This window comes from Patiria miniata, unplaced genomic scaffold (assembly GCF_015706575.1).
Source record: "Patiria miniata isolate m_02_andy unplaced genomic scaffold, ASM1570657v1 HiC_scaffold_9, whole genome shotgun sequence".
Classification (NCBI taxonomy): domain Eukaryota; kingdom Metazoa; phylum Echinodermata; class Asteroidea; order Valvatida; family Asterinidae; genus Patiria; species Patiria miniata.
Window position 1 is genome coordinate 6,141,498 of NW_024037076.1, and position 16,731 is coordinate 6,158,228.

Genomic DNA, 16,731 nt, shown 5'->3' on the forward strand with positions numbered 1-16,731 from the left:
AACTGACTAATTACGCCTTGATTCCCAAAACAGCAAAATGAGTCGCGTCAAGACAATAGAACAAACGTCACCCCCAAGACTTGAAAATGAAGAGACACAGGTCTACACTGTACAAAAAAAGTCTACACGCATCTACACTGCACAAAAAAAGTCTACACGCATCTACCCTGCACAAAAAAAGTCTACACGCATCTACCCTGCACAAAAAAAGTCTACACGCATCTACACTGCACAAAAAAAAAGTCTACACGCATCTACCCTGCACAAAAAAAGTCTACACGCATCTACCCTGCACAAAAAAATGTCTACGCGCATCTACCCTGCACAAAAAAGGTCTACACGCATCTACCCATGCGTTTTGTTTCTACAGCGCATGTAGACCTTTTTTGTACAGGGTAAATGCCTGTAGACTTTTTGGTGCCCAGGTCGGATGCATCTAGATTTTGTTTCTACAGGGTAGACAGTGTAGACCTTTTTTGATCAGTGTAGATTAATGATGTGCAAACTCGACCCGAAACCGAAACCGACCTCGGGGTGGTTTAGCCATCTTTTGAAAAAAAAGAAATAAACCGAAACAGTTGAGAAATTTAGGTGATGCAACATTATTGACAGTCACTCTGACCGCAGCCCTAGTGTGGTGTGGCCACCAAGCGCACTATCAAGTTCCCACGGTATTAATTTCTCCAGTGGGATGGGACCGACAGTGAAATAGATACATTGTAACAGTTTTCATGATACTGCCTTTACAGTGTAGATGTGTGTAGACTTTTTCTGTACAGTGTCTGTAGACTTTTTCTGTACAGTGTAGATGTGTGTAGACTTTTTCTGTACAGTGTAGATGCGTGTAGACTTTTTCTGTACAGTGTAGATGCATGTAGACTTTTTCTGTACAGTGTAGATGCGTGTAGACTTTTTCTGTACAGTGTAGATGTGTGTAGACTTTTTTGTACAGTGTAGATGTCTGTAGACTTTTTCTGTACAGTGTAGATGTGTGTAGACTTTTTCTGTACAGTGTAGATGCGTGTAGACTTTTTCTGTACAGTGTAGATGTGTGTAGACTTTTTCTGTACAGTGTAGATGTGTGTAGACTTTTTCTGTACAGTGTAGATGTGTGTAGACTTTTTCTACATTGTATACAGTGTAGATGTGTGTAGACTTTTTCTGTACAGTGAAGATGTCTGTAGACTTTTTCTGTACAGTGTAGATGCGTGTAGACTTTTTCTGTACAGGGTAGATGCCTGTAGACTTTTTCTGTACAGGGTAGATGCCTGTAGACTTTTTTGTACAGTGTAGATGTGTGTAGACTTTTTCTGTACAGTGTAGATGTCTGTAGACTTTTTTCAGTACAGTGTAGATGCGTGTAGACTTTTTCTGTACAGTGTAGATGTGTGTAGACTTTTTCTGTACAGTGTAGATGCGTGTAGACTTTTTCTGTACAGTGTAGATGTGTGTAGACTTTTTCTATACAGTGTAGATGTGTGTAGACTTTTTTTGTACAGTGAAGATGTCTGTAGACTTTTTCTGTACAGTGTAGATGCGTGTAGACTTTTTCTGTACAGGGTAGATGCCTGTAGACTTTTTTGTACAGTGTAGATGTGTGTAGACTTTTTCTGTACAGTGTAGATGCGTGTAGACTTTTTCTGTACAGTGTAGATGTCTGTAGACTTTTTCTGTACAGTGTAGATGCGTGTAGACTTCTTTGTACAGTGTAGATGTGTGTAGACTTTTTCTGTACTGTGTAGATGCGTGTAGACTTTTTCTGTACAGTGTAGATGTGTGTAGACTTTCTCTGTACAGTGTAGATGCGTGTAGACTTTTTCTGTACAGTGTAGATGTCTGTAGACTTTTTCTGTACAGTGTAGATGTGTGTAGACTTTTTCTGTACAGTGTAGATGCCTGTAGACTTTTTCTGTACAGGGTAGATGCATGTAGACCTTTTCTGTACAGGGTAGATGCCTGTAGACTTTTTTCTTGAATTATAGGCAACGGGTATTACGTAGACATGGGTATTTTGTGCAGCATTTTTTTTTGTCTGATGAGAGCGCTTTATTCTAGTTTTTATGTAGAGTGTATGTAACTACACACGTACCAGTCCAATTTTTTTGGTCCCATATGTTGCATGGTATAAGTGTACCTTGTCGGGCATCTGGAAAGAAATAAACAAAGTGATTTTTACTACTTTTTTTTTTTTTTTAAAGATACCGACTTAAGGCAAATCCGACTTGAGTCAAGTCTAGAACTCATAAGGAATTAGGATACGCGAAAGTGTGACAGGGGCTTTAACATCCTGTGATGCAGTGCATACCGTAACATTTGACAATACACTGAAACCACTGTTTCAAACGTATGCAATTGTATGCCCCTGTATCACATTTTTTTGACTGGCAAAGATGAATTTGAAAAGATTACACGAACTTGTTCTCGATAAACGTCCCTGTCCTTAGATGGGCTTACATTAACTTGACACCGTGGACAAAACATGAAATGCAACTTTACAGTCGGACACTGAAGTTGGAAATCACTTCATATACTTGTAATAGTCTTTTATTAAGCTTACAAGTGTGAATGTAGTCGGCCTTGTTTTTAATGCTTTATGAGATTATATTGACATAAAAGTGCTGTTTGTAGGATAGAAAGCCGCTTGGATAGTTTGCGTAATTTGTTTGAATGAATAACGTGCGAAGTATATCTAATGACATGGATTTATATTTACCACAAGTTAAAATAGCCAGCTGCATTGTGAAGTCTGTATTCCACCGTGGTGGAAAGCATCGGCTTTTTGAAGATCACTACGCCTGTCAAGCAAATTATTTACCAAAAAAATGTAAAGAAAGTACACAGATATGGAGCTGATACCAAGCGATCAGCAAAGTTATTTTTAGAGATGCTTTTTTTTATCAGAAATGTCCTATCAATTAAACACAATTAATCATCCTCCAGTTTTCTCTTCCTTAACAAATTTGACACTTTTCACCAAATGGTCATTAATCATAGGGACATACTATACTTTGACAAACTCAAGCGGAAGGCGTTTAATGAAAGAAATGACTAAATAAAAATGTTATATGTTATGATATTGCTACATCTAAACTGTGTAAATCCCTTTTATTAATTAGCCCATGCATACATTAGATGCAATGCTTGATCTTTGACTTTACTGTCCGTTCAAAGGTTATTCAGCTTATCTGCTTTTCATGTCTCTATTCGTTTAGCGTGATTTTACATTCTACATTAATGGGCACAGAATGACTTTGAATTCCGAACCCTCAGTATAGAATGCCATTGTAACAAACACGATGTGGTCCATAAGAAACGTTCGTTGTAGTGTTTGTTCGTTATAGTGATTGTGCCTTAGGGGATGTTCGTTATAGCCGAATGTTCGTCCTAGTGGTGTTCGTATAGTTCGGTTGACTACCTAATGCCCCCTTGCAGGCTTGCCCCACCTCTGATTGTACTTTATATCCCCGCCCAGCCCACCTGGCCCCAAAAGGTGTCCTTTCAAAACTGAGTGAATTCGCCCACCTGCGGTCCATCTTAGGAGGACGGGGACTTCCTGAAGATATGAACCCCCCCCCCCCCGCCCCTGCGCCCACCCTTCGAATGGTGCTGTAGGGACAGGGGGCAAAACCCGTGACTTGAAAAGAGAGGAAACAACGAAAAGAAAACGAAGGCAATTTATTTTCTGCCATATCATAACATTTGACGACTGTTTTTTAAAACGGCATCCAGGCGCGGTTGTAGAGCCAATATTGGGGGGGGGGCAAGGGCGGATCCAGGGGGGGTGGCAAAGGGGGCCATGGCCCCCCAAAAACGAAACCAATAATTTTTTTTTGTGACATCGCAATAAAGGCAGGCAATGAGTACACCACCATCTTTTCCTCAAAAAAAATTGGTTAAAGTGGTCAGAAATTGCCTCAGACCGCACCACAGAGCATCTAGAATCCCGTAATTTTTTTGACCCACTTTTTTGGGTGACCAAAAAATTTATTGGCCCCCCCCCAAAAAAAATAGTGTTCTGGATCCGCCCTTGGGGGGGGGGCTAGCAGGGCGGATGGGGAGCGTCAATAAAATCATACAATCAGCCACAGTATATTAACTACAAATGCACCCTTGTCACGACATTTTCTTTAGGTGGAGACCGTTCGCACGTCACATTCCTTCTTTTTTTGCTAATGCAATTTTTTAATGGATTTTTTGGGGGGAGGCTAGACAAAATTTTAATGGCTAAAGCCCTCCCCCAGCCCCCCCCCCCCCCCCCCTATAACCACCACTGACGGCATCGTGGCATAAGTATGTAATGAAGAGTTCTAAGATTAGAACATTCTTTAGAAAAAAAGGGGCGCTCTTTTATTTCTCGATGTTACAAAGTCAAGGAGTTCTGGAAGTTACAAAGTCATCAAGGAGTCTGTACTTTTAAAGATGGTTTGTCCTGTCTCACTCTTTTGCAGTCAATACTTTCAAGTCCCACGGATTAATGTTGTTTGGATTAGGACCAATGCTAGCTGGCAGTGTAGCAACCGACATTGAAGGGGAGGGAGGGTTACTTATATTAGTATTTTGTCTGCGAATTCACTCACAGTCAAATCCACAGGCAAGTGTCATAAAGCTGCTATATATAACTTTTAAAAAATTCGGTGCCATTGGAATTAGTCCAAAAGTCATTAGTGGTGTTGGCTAAATTTACTGGAACGTGCACTCATTGAAATCGGCCCAAGGGTTTCTATAGTTGTGGCGCACATTAAAAAAAATCCCACATATTCCTTGATGCCTGTAGTACGTACTTTAATAATATAATAAACCATCGACGCCTCTACAATGTTTGTCAGAAGTAGTTTCTACTTTTCGGTAGTATATTTCAGAGGATAATGGAATATGCACCCTTCTTAATCGCGCCGAGCCAACTGGGTTATTTCACGGTTACACAGAACATGCCGAAAGTTCACTTCCTTTGAAATATGGCGCGGAACTTTAGGTCATTATAAGGCACTAAATTAATATAATGTCCGTTCTTAGATTGTACTCATATGTTTTCCAAACTGCTATACGGTTGGTAGTTTGATCGGGTGAACAAACCAGGGTGACCGTAAGGTCGGAGCCAAATTCTGCTAAATGCGCATCAAAAATATGTTAGATTTATCACAAATCTGCCAAATTCCCCAGAATTACTCGAAATTATGGAAAAAGGAACCTCCCTCCATGCTCGAAATACACTATAAACACTTAAAATCACGTGCAGATTGGTAGTAATGCCTTAATTGAAGATTCAAATTACAAAATAAACAATCTAGTCACATAAAGATGTTGTGAAATTATTGGTAAATTTCGGGCAAAACGCGGATCCGGCCACGACGAAGCCCGTTTCCCAGTGAACCTCGATCAGCACCTAGACCAGCCAACCTGTCCCATTATGCAAGGGTTTCAATTTTTGAAAGGATTGAAGCTTTTTAAACCGTGGACACTTTTTTGTTCAAATTCGCTGTTTTCTGTCAAATAACCATTTTTGAATAGTTCTGCCAGAAATCTGACAAAAACTCCATTCTGTCAAATTTTTTGTCAAACTCGTTTTTTAACAAAAATTCTGTCAAAGTTAGCCGAAAATCGGCTAAAACGGTCACCATGAAACAAACTGTACATTCACCTTGAGAGACAGGACCGACTATCGATGGTTTAGACAAAATCAGAAACTATTTTTGTTCTATTATTTCAAGAAATGTCTATAGGAGTCATTAGAAAGCCCAAAGCCTTTTTCCCACGGGAAGTCCTGTTTATGCTTTATAATACACTGACATTGTCATTTTTTTCCGCGGCCAAAAATTTGCAACAAAAGTTTATCTTCTAAAAAAATTGAAAAAAAACGAGAGCCCGCCTCCAACCAAATCCTGGGTGCGCCAATGCAGTGGACTGGTTCAACGGGCAAACACTCCTTTCAATACCTGGCTAGAACACTGGCTGGACTCATTTTGCCAGGGAGTAGGGGGTGTCTAAGTACATTCCAGCACCCCCATCCCAAAAGTTATGGGTGCCGCATGCAGCCCCACATCACCCCCCGTCCCGGGCTTTCTTAACAACCATTTCTGTAAGTTGCACCCACAACCTCTAGTACATCCCACAATGGCATTTGTTCCAGATGCTCCCGTGCTATTTGAGTGTCACCCTGAAAATAGATTATAATTAAACGTTATTTTTTTCCCCAGCATGTTGAAGAGCACAGATAGACAACTTTAACGATCAGGCGCTGGCTTCAGAAGATAAAGAGCAGAGATCGCGCGACGAATAATGACATCAGATTCTAGTCTTTGTCACGAGAGGGCGGTAATGTGCGCCGTACTTTTTGGGAATGAAAAAATGGCTGCCGACACTGACAACACGAAAATGCTCATGCTTGCCATCTTCGCGGTGCAGAAGCTGAGGGAAAATGTGAACAAAACTTTCTCTTCCTTACATGACGGGGTTAAAACTAGTACAGAGGATGAGGCCAATGTTGATGGGAAAGTCAAGCATTTTGTCACTCAACTTCACCATAATTTGTGCAGTGTGAACGACTGTTTCAGGTAGGGCATGAATGATAATAAATAGCTGAGTTACCTACTAGCCCCATAAATGTGGCCTATTTACTGGACTGCCTCCGTAAACATAGGCCACACGTCCACATGTACAAAAATCGTGTCGACTTTGCCAAATTTTGATTTTCACATTTAGGCTTAGTTTGTAGGATTTTTTGGCTTTAGAAGCATACTCACCCTCTTTATAGGCTAATCAGAAAGTGCTGCCTTTTTCAGATGTATTAATATTTTTCGTGAAATTTCCAGATTCATTTTTACACGTTTGCGTATCAAAATTTCAACATGAAATTTCACAAAAATTAGACATCTGAAAAAAGCAGCACTTTCTAACTAGCCTATAAAGTGGGTGAGTATGCTTCTAAAGCCAAAAAATCCTACAAACTAAGCCTAAATGTGAAAATCAAAATTTGGCAAAGTCGACACGATTTTTGTACATGTGGACGTGTGGCCTATGTTTACGGAGGCAGTCCAGTAAATAGGCCACATTTATGGGGCTAGAGTTACCCAGCCCTGAGTTTTATCATTGGGTTGTCTATTAGGGCTGGAGCTAGTTTTGGAGCAACTATAGAATGCAGGGCCACGCCGAAGCAAGGTTTTTTATTTTGCCTGGAGGCGTGGATGGAATAGGAGTAATAGATATGCAAACCTGCAAAAAAGTGCTAAGTACAGCGAAGGAATGCACTGCACTTGTCTTCTAAGCTTCTCATGAAGGATCGGAAGGGAGGGCGTGCTTGTAAATGTGTTGGGGGCACTGTCTGGAGTGGCGGAGGCGCGGAGTCGCAGAATCGCGGAGACGCGGGGCACTGGAGTGGCGGCCGGAGGCGCGGAGTCGCAGAGACTCGCGCCGATAGAGGGCGCAATTCTCGGCGGAATTTTTTTGAGAACGAGCATCCATATCCATTTTAAATGGGCGCGCAAATAAGGAAGGGAGGAGGGCGACGGGGCACTGTCTGGAGTGGCGGAGGCGCGGAGTCTGGGAGTCGCAGAATCTAGTCGCGGAGACGCGGGGCACTGGAGTGGCGGAGGCGCGGCGCAGAGTCGCGGAGTCGCAGAGACTCGCGCCGATAGAGGGCGCAATTCTCAGCGGAATGTTTTTGAAACGAAGCATCCGTATCCATTTTAAATGGGCTCGCAAATTAGGAAGGGAGGAGGGCGACGGGGCACTGTCTGGAGTGGCGGAGGGTGGAGTCTTGGAGTCGCAGAATCGCGGAGACGCGGGGCACTGGAGTGCAGTTTAGTGGCGGAGGCGCGGAGTCGCAGAGACGCGCACCGATAGAGGGCGCAATTCTCTGCGGCTCCACGATCGATTTTCGGAGGTAGGTCGACTGCGGTTCCACGCCTCCACGCAGCCGTACGGAGGCGCGGATGTAGAGTAAAGTGGCCCTGCATTCTATAGTTGTACCCTAGTTTTTCTCGTAAACGATAGTATAGGCAAAAATTTGATTTGTATCACCCCGACGCAAATTCCATCTTATAATAGTTTATGCGGTACCCGCTGCTGTGTACATCAGATTCGAACCAGCCAACCGATCCTGTTAGCTCGGTGGTCGAGTGGTAAGACATCTGCACTAGAAAGCAGGAGGTCGTGGGTTCCAGTCCCACCCGAGTGATTTTTTCCAACTTTCACTCGGGAGGTAACACACTGTGTTTAAACGTCAGTGAAGGGCAAAACCTAATTTGATGAAAGTCTGTTCTGTTTCAAAATATACAGCGATCTTGAAAAGCTTACCAGCAACATTGTCAAAGGAAGCCAGGGCAGCAGTTTGGGAGTGACAGGTTTCCTGAGTTTGGATCCAGTGCTCGACAAGACACCCATGTATCAACAAGTCCTGCAATCATACAAATGGTGGACAAAGGTAAATAGAAGGTTATTTCTAATCCCGTAGTTCAGTTTCTTTCTGCATAAAGCTTTTTTCCCTAACAGTTACACAATTTAGTTGCACATACATCATCACCGTTTTGACGAAGTGACGCATTTGTGCACACAGATGCAAAACCGAGTTTTGAGAAAATTACGTTTGAAGTTGGTGGATTTTTCAATTTGTATTTTTGTGTACATTTCTCCCCCAGAATTGAAAAATATATAACTGAGACAATAGCCCAGGCGTTAAATAGCCAAAATAAAATCTCTGTCTGGATGAACAATAACATCAACTGTAAAGAAGCCTTTGAACACTTCATTATGACTTTGAAAGACCTTGCCACATATTTTTCATGCAAAACATGCTTGTACTGTTATAGTTTTATTCACAATTATTTTTTCTCATTTGTACAGCTAAAGGAGCATTCAAGCCATGCCTCTTCCCTGCTGAACTATCATACGATGAGACGATCCACAAGCATTCTTGGCAAGAAGCGCAAGCTGCAGCCGAGCCTGTTGGCTTACAGCCTACAGTAAGATTGATCTTGACATGAGTGTAAAGAAAAGTCATGCAATTTTAATATTGTGGTGGTTTTAAAAGTAAGAGAGAACTTCAGTTTGCCATTTAGGATCATTTGTATTTATCCCAAAAATAACCTACCAAATTAATATTACTTGGATTAAAGATCGTATTGGTACTAAACACCCTGAGATATTATTCCATCTGGCTTGCTGTCATTTAGAAGATATAAAACAATAAAATGTAGGTGATTTGACTCATTGGAGATGAAAAGTCTTATTGAAGAATCATGCTTCATAATTTCAAAGTGATTTTCCACTTTTTTTCCCAAAAAGTGTAATATCCACCATGCGGAAATTTCAACAGGTTAGGTTTTGAACTTTCTTCTTTGGATTTGGAGTGGTGTTACTATTGGAAACGAACATAATGCACGAAAAGCAAATGATCCTATATGCCTTTTAATGGTAAACTTTAAAAGGACACAACCTTATCGGAAAATGATATTGTTTGAGACTTTTATAGTAATTATTTTTAATCGCCTAATATGGAAGATGGAGATTTTGTGTACTTAGAATAAAGGAATGTTAGCAGTTGAGGCAGGATTGATTGAGCAATATGCTGTAGGCATGGGTGATTCCAGGTCGAAATCCGAATCCTGATTCCATCTGAGGAAGTAATTCCAAGAAGTAACAATTTTATTCTCTAAAAAATATGTTCCGAACAAATTTTATGTTACTCTATACAGTTGACTCTCATTTGTATACAAATTCAGCTGGACCTAGCCAAATTGTTTGTTATATCAGAATTTTGTGCTATTGCAGTGCCGGTGTCGTATGAAAATCTGACTCTATGAAAATCAGACCCCTTTTTCCCTATTATTGGTTAATCCCTCGCAAGTGACAGGTCACTCTCCTATAAACAGGCCAATTTATAGGCTATTATCATTCTTACGCATGCGCAATACTACCAATAAGTCCATATTTCATGGAGTCGGATATTCACACTACACCGGTCCTATACACTGTACACATAAAAGCAAAGGTGGGACCAAGGTTTGTGTTTGTGCTATAACTACAATTTGTATTTAACAAGAGAGTTGACAGTATTGTGATCATTTTTACAAGATAGAACAACTTTTAATCACATTTTGTGTTCAGAGATGCTAGAAAAATCAAGAAGAAAATGCTGTTCTTGTAGTCTGGTTACCTGACCCTACTTCAAGCCCAAAGCAGAGCAGTTTACAGACGTCGGGGAATTGTCAGGTCTGGAAACCAGACGCGCTGGCTTGCACCCGTTCATGGATGTGTAACCAATTGCATAAAAAATGTGGACTAAATTAAATTTCGTAAATTGGGAGTAGTATAGGTTTTTCTGGACAATTTTGGAAAAGATGTACATGTACATGAGAGTTCTAACGCAGGGCTCTTGATCATCAATGGGTCCATGTGTCTATCAACTACTATCAGTCCTGGATGATTGTATTTCATTTTGTTGTTTTTTTTGTGAAGGGCAGTGGATCAACTGGTGTCTAGTTTGAATCGTCAGTTCATGGATGCCATGGTCATCACCAAAGTTCCAAATATGCCCAATGTCTATCAGGTCAGTGAAATAACAAAGACAAACAGAAAATTTACATGTTTACATATTGACAGTCACAAGTGGAGGGTGGGTGTGTCGGTCCTGCGGTCCTGGAAACAGAAAAATGGATTGCGATAGCCTCGTGGTCTGGAGCATAGAACTTGTGGTCCGCGGATTATTCTGTAGGTTATGGGATCAATTCCAGCCTGGGGTTGTGGTGCATGTGCCCTTGGGCAAGGCACTTTGTCACTCATTGCTACTCCCCACCCAGGAGTAAATGGGTACCAGTGAGGGCAGAGATGGTTATTGTGATTGATTGCTGCTGCTTTGCGCCAAAATGTTGAATACTCCCCAGGGAGCTGAGATTGTATTTGGAATGTTTCATTGGCCCAATGATGAGGGGTAATAATAATGTAATGTAAAGCGTTTTTGATCTTAGTTAAAATCGCTATATTAGTACCCGTTATTGTTATAAAGTGCAACCTCTCAGACTTGTCTCTGGCAGGAAAGCTCACAGTAATCACATTTATGTCTTGAAAAGTAAATTAAAACTTTATCTTTTGAGGGGCAGGCATCTCCTGGGGTGCTATGTGCCCCTCGGATGTATAAAACACCATATCCCACATCACAGCGCAGTCAAGAATTTTTAAATGGTAGATAAAATTCCAGCAGCCGAGTTTATTTATTGCAGATTTATTGCAGAAATTATTTATTGCAGAAAGTTTTGTTTGATTTTCAGGTTACACTGGGAAGAACATTTTATGCGATTGTAGGATTGCAACGGCTTCTGATCGAGAGAGTCGTCATACGAGGGCAACATGAAAACATCTACATGGACGAAAGAATGGTAGTTTGATTATGGATTTCTCTTGTACATCAACTGCAAGCACAAATATCACCTCAACAAAGTGTTTACTTCGCAGACAGCAGTTTGTAGTCCAGACCATCACAAGTCTTCTCAAGTCCCCACAAGTCCATCACTAGTCCTCGCAAATTCCATCAGAAGTCCCCAGAAGTCCCCACAAGTCCTTCACAAGTCCTCACAATCCATCACAAGTCCATGACAGGTCCCCACAAGTCTATCACAAGTCCCCACAAGTCCATCATAATTCCCCACAAGTCCTTCACAGGTCCATCACAAGTCCTCACAATTCCATCAGAAGTCCTTCACAAGTCCTCACAATCCATCACAAGTCCATCACAAGTCCATGACAGGTCCCCACAAGTCCATCACAAGTCCCGACAAGTCCATCATAATTCCCCACAAGTCCTTCACAAGTCCTCACAAGTCCATCACAAGTCCCCACAAGTCCATCACAAGTCTTTCACAGGTCAATCACAAGTCCTTCACAAGTCCTCACAAGTCCCAACAAGTCCCCATAGTCAATCACAGGTCCCCACAGGTCAATCACAAGTCCCCACAAGTCCTTCACAAGTCCCTACAAGTCATTCACAAGTCCCTACAAGTCATTCACAAGTCCTCGCAAGTCCATCACAAGTCATTCACAAGTCCCCACAAGTCCATCACAAGTCCCTACAAGTCATTCACAAGTCCCTACAAGTCATTCACAAGTCCTCAGAAGTCCATCACAAGTCCATAACAAGTCCCCGCAAGTCCATCAGAAGTCCCCACAAGTCCATCACAAGTCCCCACAAGTCCATCACAAGTCCCCACAAGTCCATCACAAGTCCCCACAAGTCCTTCACAAGTCAATCACAAGTCCATTTCAAGTCCATCACAAGTCCATCATAATTTCCCCACAAGTCCATCACAAGTCCGCACAAGTCCATCAAAAGTCCTCCAGTCCCAAGTCAATTCACAAGCTACTCAAATGAACTATGACAAAGGCATTCCTGTGTTATTGTTTATCTTTTGTTGCTTTTGAAAGGGCTTGTGATTGACTTGTGACCAGACTTTTTGTTATCAGTCATTAATTAATCTACATGAAAAGAATAGATCATTCAAATTGGGGTCCTCTTTTTTTCTGCCCCAGTTATCTGACATTTATGATTTTGTGTTTATTGTGGGTGCACTCCTTAACACAGTTAAGGGCACATTCACAATCATGGAATGCACCCACGACATTATGAATAGCAAATCATAACCTCTTAATCATAGATCTTATTTATTATGAAGATCTTTGTCTTCGACTAATTTCTCAAATGAATTTGGTTTCAGGTTGACATATGGACCCCATCAAAATATAAAGTCTTCCAAAAGGTAAGAGCTACATGAACTTGGTTTTTGTTTTTGTTGGTTTTGGGGTGGTTTTGGGGGGTTCTGGGGTGTTTGTTTGTTTGTTTGTTTGTTGGTTGGTTTTGGGGGGGTTCTACAAGGTGAGTCAAAAAGAAAGTGACCGAATTAGAAACAATTATTTTCAAAAATATGCGGCTTGCTCCTTGTCATAAAAATAACATGGGGATAATGGTACATGTAATTGACTGGTAACTGAAAATTTCATGTAATTTGCCTACTCTATTCCCAAGCTGTTTCTTTTTTAAATAATATTTAATACAATGAAACATGGAGGTTTTCCCATTTCCATTAATAAACGAAAAGTTGAAAAGGAAAACAGACAAAAATTGCCATCGGTATTTCAGAAATATAAGAGTTTACTTGTTTCTCATATTCAAAACACAAAATCTGACAGTAAAAATAATGTTTCAGTCTTGACTGAAATGATTAAAATCTCATTTCTATTTAAATGCATGTATGTAATATATGTAATTCTCACTCAGCTCAATAGCTTCCAATGACATTCCATGGACAGCTATACAAAAGTTTCTTTTAGTAAAATATGCCTAGCTTTTGATTGCATTGGTCAATTTCAGTAATTCTTTTTTGTTTTAGATGAGTGGAAGAAAATGTTCTTTTAGCATGTTTAAGACATACTTCATTGGCGTATATCAAATTTGATTGTTTTTTACCAAAAAAATCATTAATCCTGGTCACTTTCTTCTAGACTCACCCTGTATTAAAGGGAATATACATCATTGGTTTTTGCTGTAATTTTCAGAAATGAACTATTTGAGGGGTGATAATAGATCAAAATATTAATTGTTACACTGACATGTTTGAAGTTTTGTGTTCCAAAATGCTGGAAAAACCAAGAAAAACAAAATTGTTCAAGTAGTCTGGTTCCCTGACTCCACTAAAGATGAAGGGATCAATTTATAGACGCCGGAAAATTGTAAGGTAAGGGAACCAGTCCAGCTGGACTGCACCCGTTCATGAACATGTAACAAATATATAGTAAACCAAATTTGGACTGAAAAAAATGGTAAATTTGAAGCAGTAGTTGAAAAATGGTTAGGTTTTTTCAACGGTGGTTGGCCGACCACCGTTGGAAATTTATACAAAAATACCACTTTTCTTGAAAATGACTTCACACCAGAAGCCATAATTTTACAGGATGCTTTAGAGGGTCATTTACCAACATCCTAGTTAAGTATTTCGTAAAAATTTGGTAGTTTTGTTTTTGATGTTTGCAAATGTTGTTTATTCCCTTTAAAACCTTTGTAAACCACTTGCCACTATAGGCCTGTGTATGCAATGCAAATGTTTTGGTAAGGCTTGTTTTCTTTCTTTGTCTGTCCTGCACCCGATTTTATCAAACTCTTCGTAACTTACTATATGCATCGCAGCGCTGCGACGCGTCGTATCTCTAAGATGCGTCGCAAGCTGCGACGCGTCCTGCGATCCATTTCACAAAACACGTCGTACTTGCGACGCGTCGTATGTGTATTCATAGCACAACTCGGTGACTGTTTTATGTATTTAGTCAGCGTACAGTAAATAGTCGTCTGATATTCAACAAAGAGTCATCAGATCTCAGCTCGAAATTTGTTAAAACGTAAAACAAAATGGCGGTCGTGCGATGCAATTTTGAAGGAAAACAAGCTCTCAGTGGACTGTATAGCTACTTTGAAATTTCAACTGCAATATTCCAGTCTAATTCATAATTATTCAATGAATTTTCTATTTACAACTTTACACACATTGCCTCGGTATTATAATCGTGTTTATATAATGTTTATGGCATTAAACTGGCTAAGAAAGGGACTCCTCTTATTTTGCAATGACCACTAGACACATCGTAATTTGCGACATGTTTTAAGCCGTTGTCAAGGAACTTACGACGCGTTCAACACATCGCAACTTTCGTGAAATGGATGATACGATGCATCGCGAGTTGCGACGTGTTACACGTCGTAACTCGAGTTGCGATGTGTCGCAGCGCTTCGTGAAATCGGGTGCTGATCATCGAGGAGTCCATTGTTTTTCAGGCAATTTTTCATGCTCTCATGTTTTTAACAAACCTTCCTCATCAATTATGCCTATTCTGCAAATCATCCAAAGAAAATAACCTTTCGAGGCAAAATTACGTTATATAACTTTTACAGAATGTTGAGACAGTTTTAAAAAAAACTGTTGGTTTGTTTTGTTTGTTTGTTTGAAGTTTTTTTGGGGGGGGTTTACATGTCTCTATTCAAGCTCTGTCCAGAAGCATCTGGTTTTGACTGAACACCATCACATTTGATCATTGCACAGATAACAGATCATGCTACATCCGCCATGCTGCATTACCAACCACTCAGACCAGATATGTGCTTCTTTTCATTCATGGTAAGTGTAACCAAGTTGACACTTTCCAGCTTTGAAATTATTGAAGGGATATCCAATCATCAGTTTGAACACAGTGTCTTCAGCTGTGGACTCAAGTGTATTAACATTTTCACTAATTCCTTCCCTCCCTCTCTGGCTAGCAACTTCAACAAAGCCAGCCCAGCAGTCAAAATAAATCAAGTGACTGTTTCAAACAGTCGAGAGCTCCCTGCCCACATAAGGCTGGCTTGACAGCCCTTGACAATTATAAAATACTTTCACAGCAAAACACTCCAGGGGCCCATAATATCGATCGCCACTCAACACGCAAATTTTAACCGACACAAGTTGCACGCAACTTTTGACGAGCTCGGCACACATTTGCAGCTGTCATGGGTAAAACTTGCTCGGCGAGTTTCGAATATTTAGTGATGTGCAGTTTTAAATAATCAAATAAATGATTATTTGGGGCACTGCTCAGTGCGGACGAGACTGTACACTATCTGACACTTGGTGGCGCTGTTTGTAGGTAGAGGAGCTAAACGTGGGGAGGGGGGGGCTATTCAGCTATAGTAGGGAGGAGAGGGCTTCAGCATTATTTACGTTCCAGAGCCTTAATTTTAGCTTGAGGTACCTGAACATGTGAGAAAAGTTGAAAAATCTATATATATATTTTTTTAAATCAATCATAAATTGAACAAAAAATTTTGGAAACTTTTTTTTCCGCTTTTCTAGAAGTGGCTGCACAGCTACCAGAAGTTATTTTGTTCACCTTGTCGGCACTGTGGTCAGTTTCTGCAAGATAATCTGCCTCCTACCTGGCACGATTTCAGAACATTGCTTCCTTACCATGAGGGCTGCAGGCAGTGAGACATTCATCTGGAGAACGTTGCAATGTAGACACCTGCTACAACAGGCTGATTGGACAGCTTGCGCAAACAAAGAAATGTGTGGCAAGAATGTTTCGATCCACAAACCCACAGGATGCTGTAAGCTGGCCATCGTTTGGACAAGCATCGCATGACATGTATTGTTTATCCAAAAATTGCATTGAGGCGATTTGGCAGATTCACTAGTGAAACCTCTGTTTGGCTTGTGTACATAACATTGAGGTATAGATCAGATATTGTTCAGATAATTATCATGGGGCAGTTGCTTTGTACAATAACTAGCCAACTGACTTTACCATTGAAGAGATCCTCCATGAATGTACAGTGATAGCGACCTTGGATTGGTCAATAGACCAGCTATGGGCTCCGTGCGCGAACAGAGAGGGCGCTTTTTTACCACTTTCGAGATCCCAGTGGACAGGACACCGCATGCGCGTACTGGTTTGCGCGCGTACTATAGTGCAAAGTACGGCAAAGTATTTTATTCTGAATGTGCGTGAAGCCATAGCGTCTTCGCGTGAGCATCAGGCGTCATCAGCAATGCGTTCAAATGTCTCTCCCAGTGGTCTCCCCCAACTCTCCCTTTCTTACCGTTGAGGGGGTACTTGTGCACAGAGCACATTGTTCAGATAATCTGTCGCGCAGTAGTCGCTTTGTGCTGCAGCTGGCAAAATGCTGTTGCCATTGAAGAGAGCCTCCGTGAATGTACAGTG

General features: G+C 40.9%; 1 protein-coding gene across 1 annotated transcript; it reads left to right on the forward strand.

Annotated features, from left to right (window-relative positions):
* Positions 1-6,305: 6,305 nt before the first annotated feature.
* LOC119720530 (mediator of RNA polymerase II transcription subunit 27-like) lies at positions 6,306-16,364 on the forward strand. The gene is made up of 8 exons (XM_038190231.1): positions 6,306-6,551; positions 8,275-8,419; positions 8,839-8,957; positions 10,453-10,543; positions 11,262-11,369; positions 12,702-12,743; positions 15,075-15,149; positions 15,864-16,364. The coding sequence occupies exons 1-8, from the start codon at positions 6,316-6,318 to the stop codon at positions 15,996-15,998; spliced, it is 951 nt and encodes a 316-aa protein (XP_038046159.1). The 5' UTR covers positions 6,306-6,315; the 3' UTR covers positions 15,999-16,364.
* The last annotated feature ends 367 nt before the right edge of the window (positions 16,365-16,731 follow it).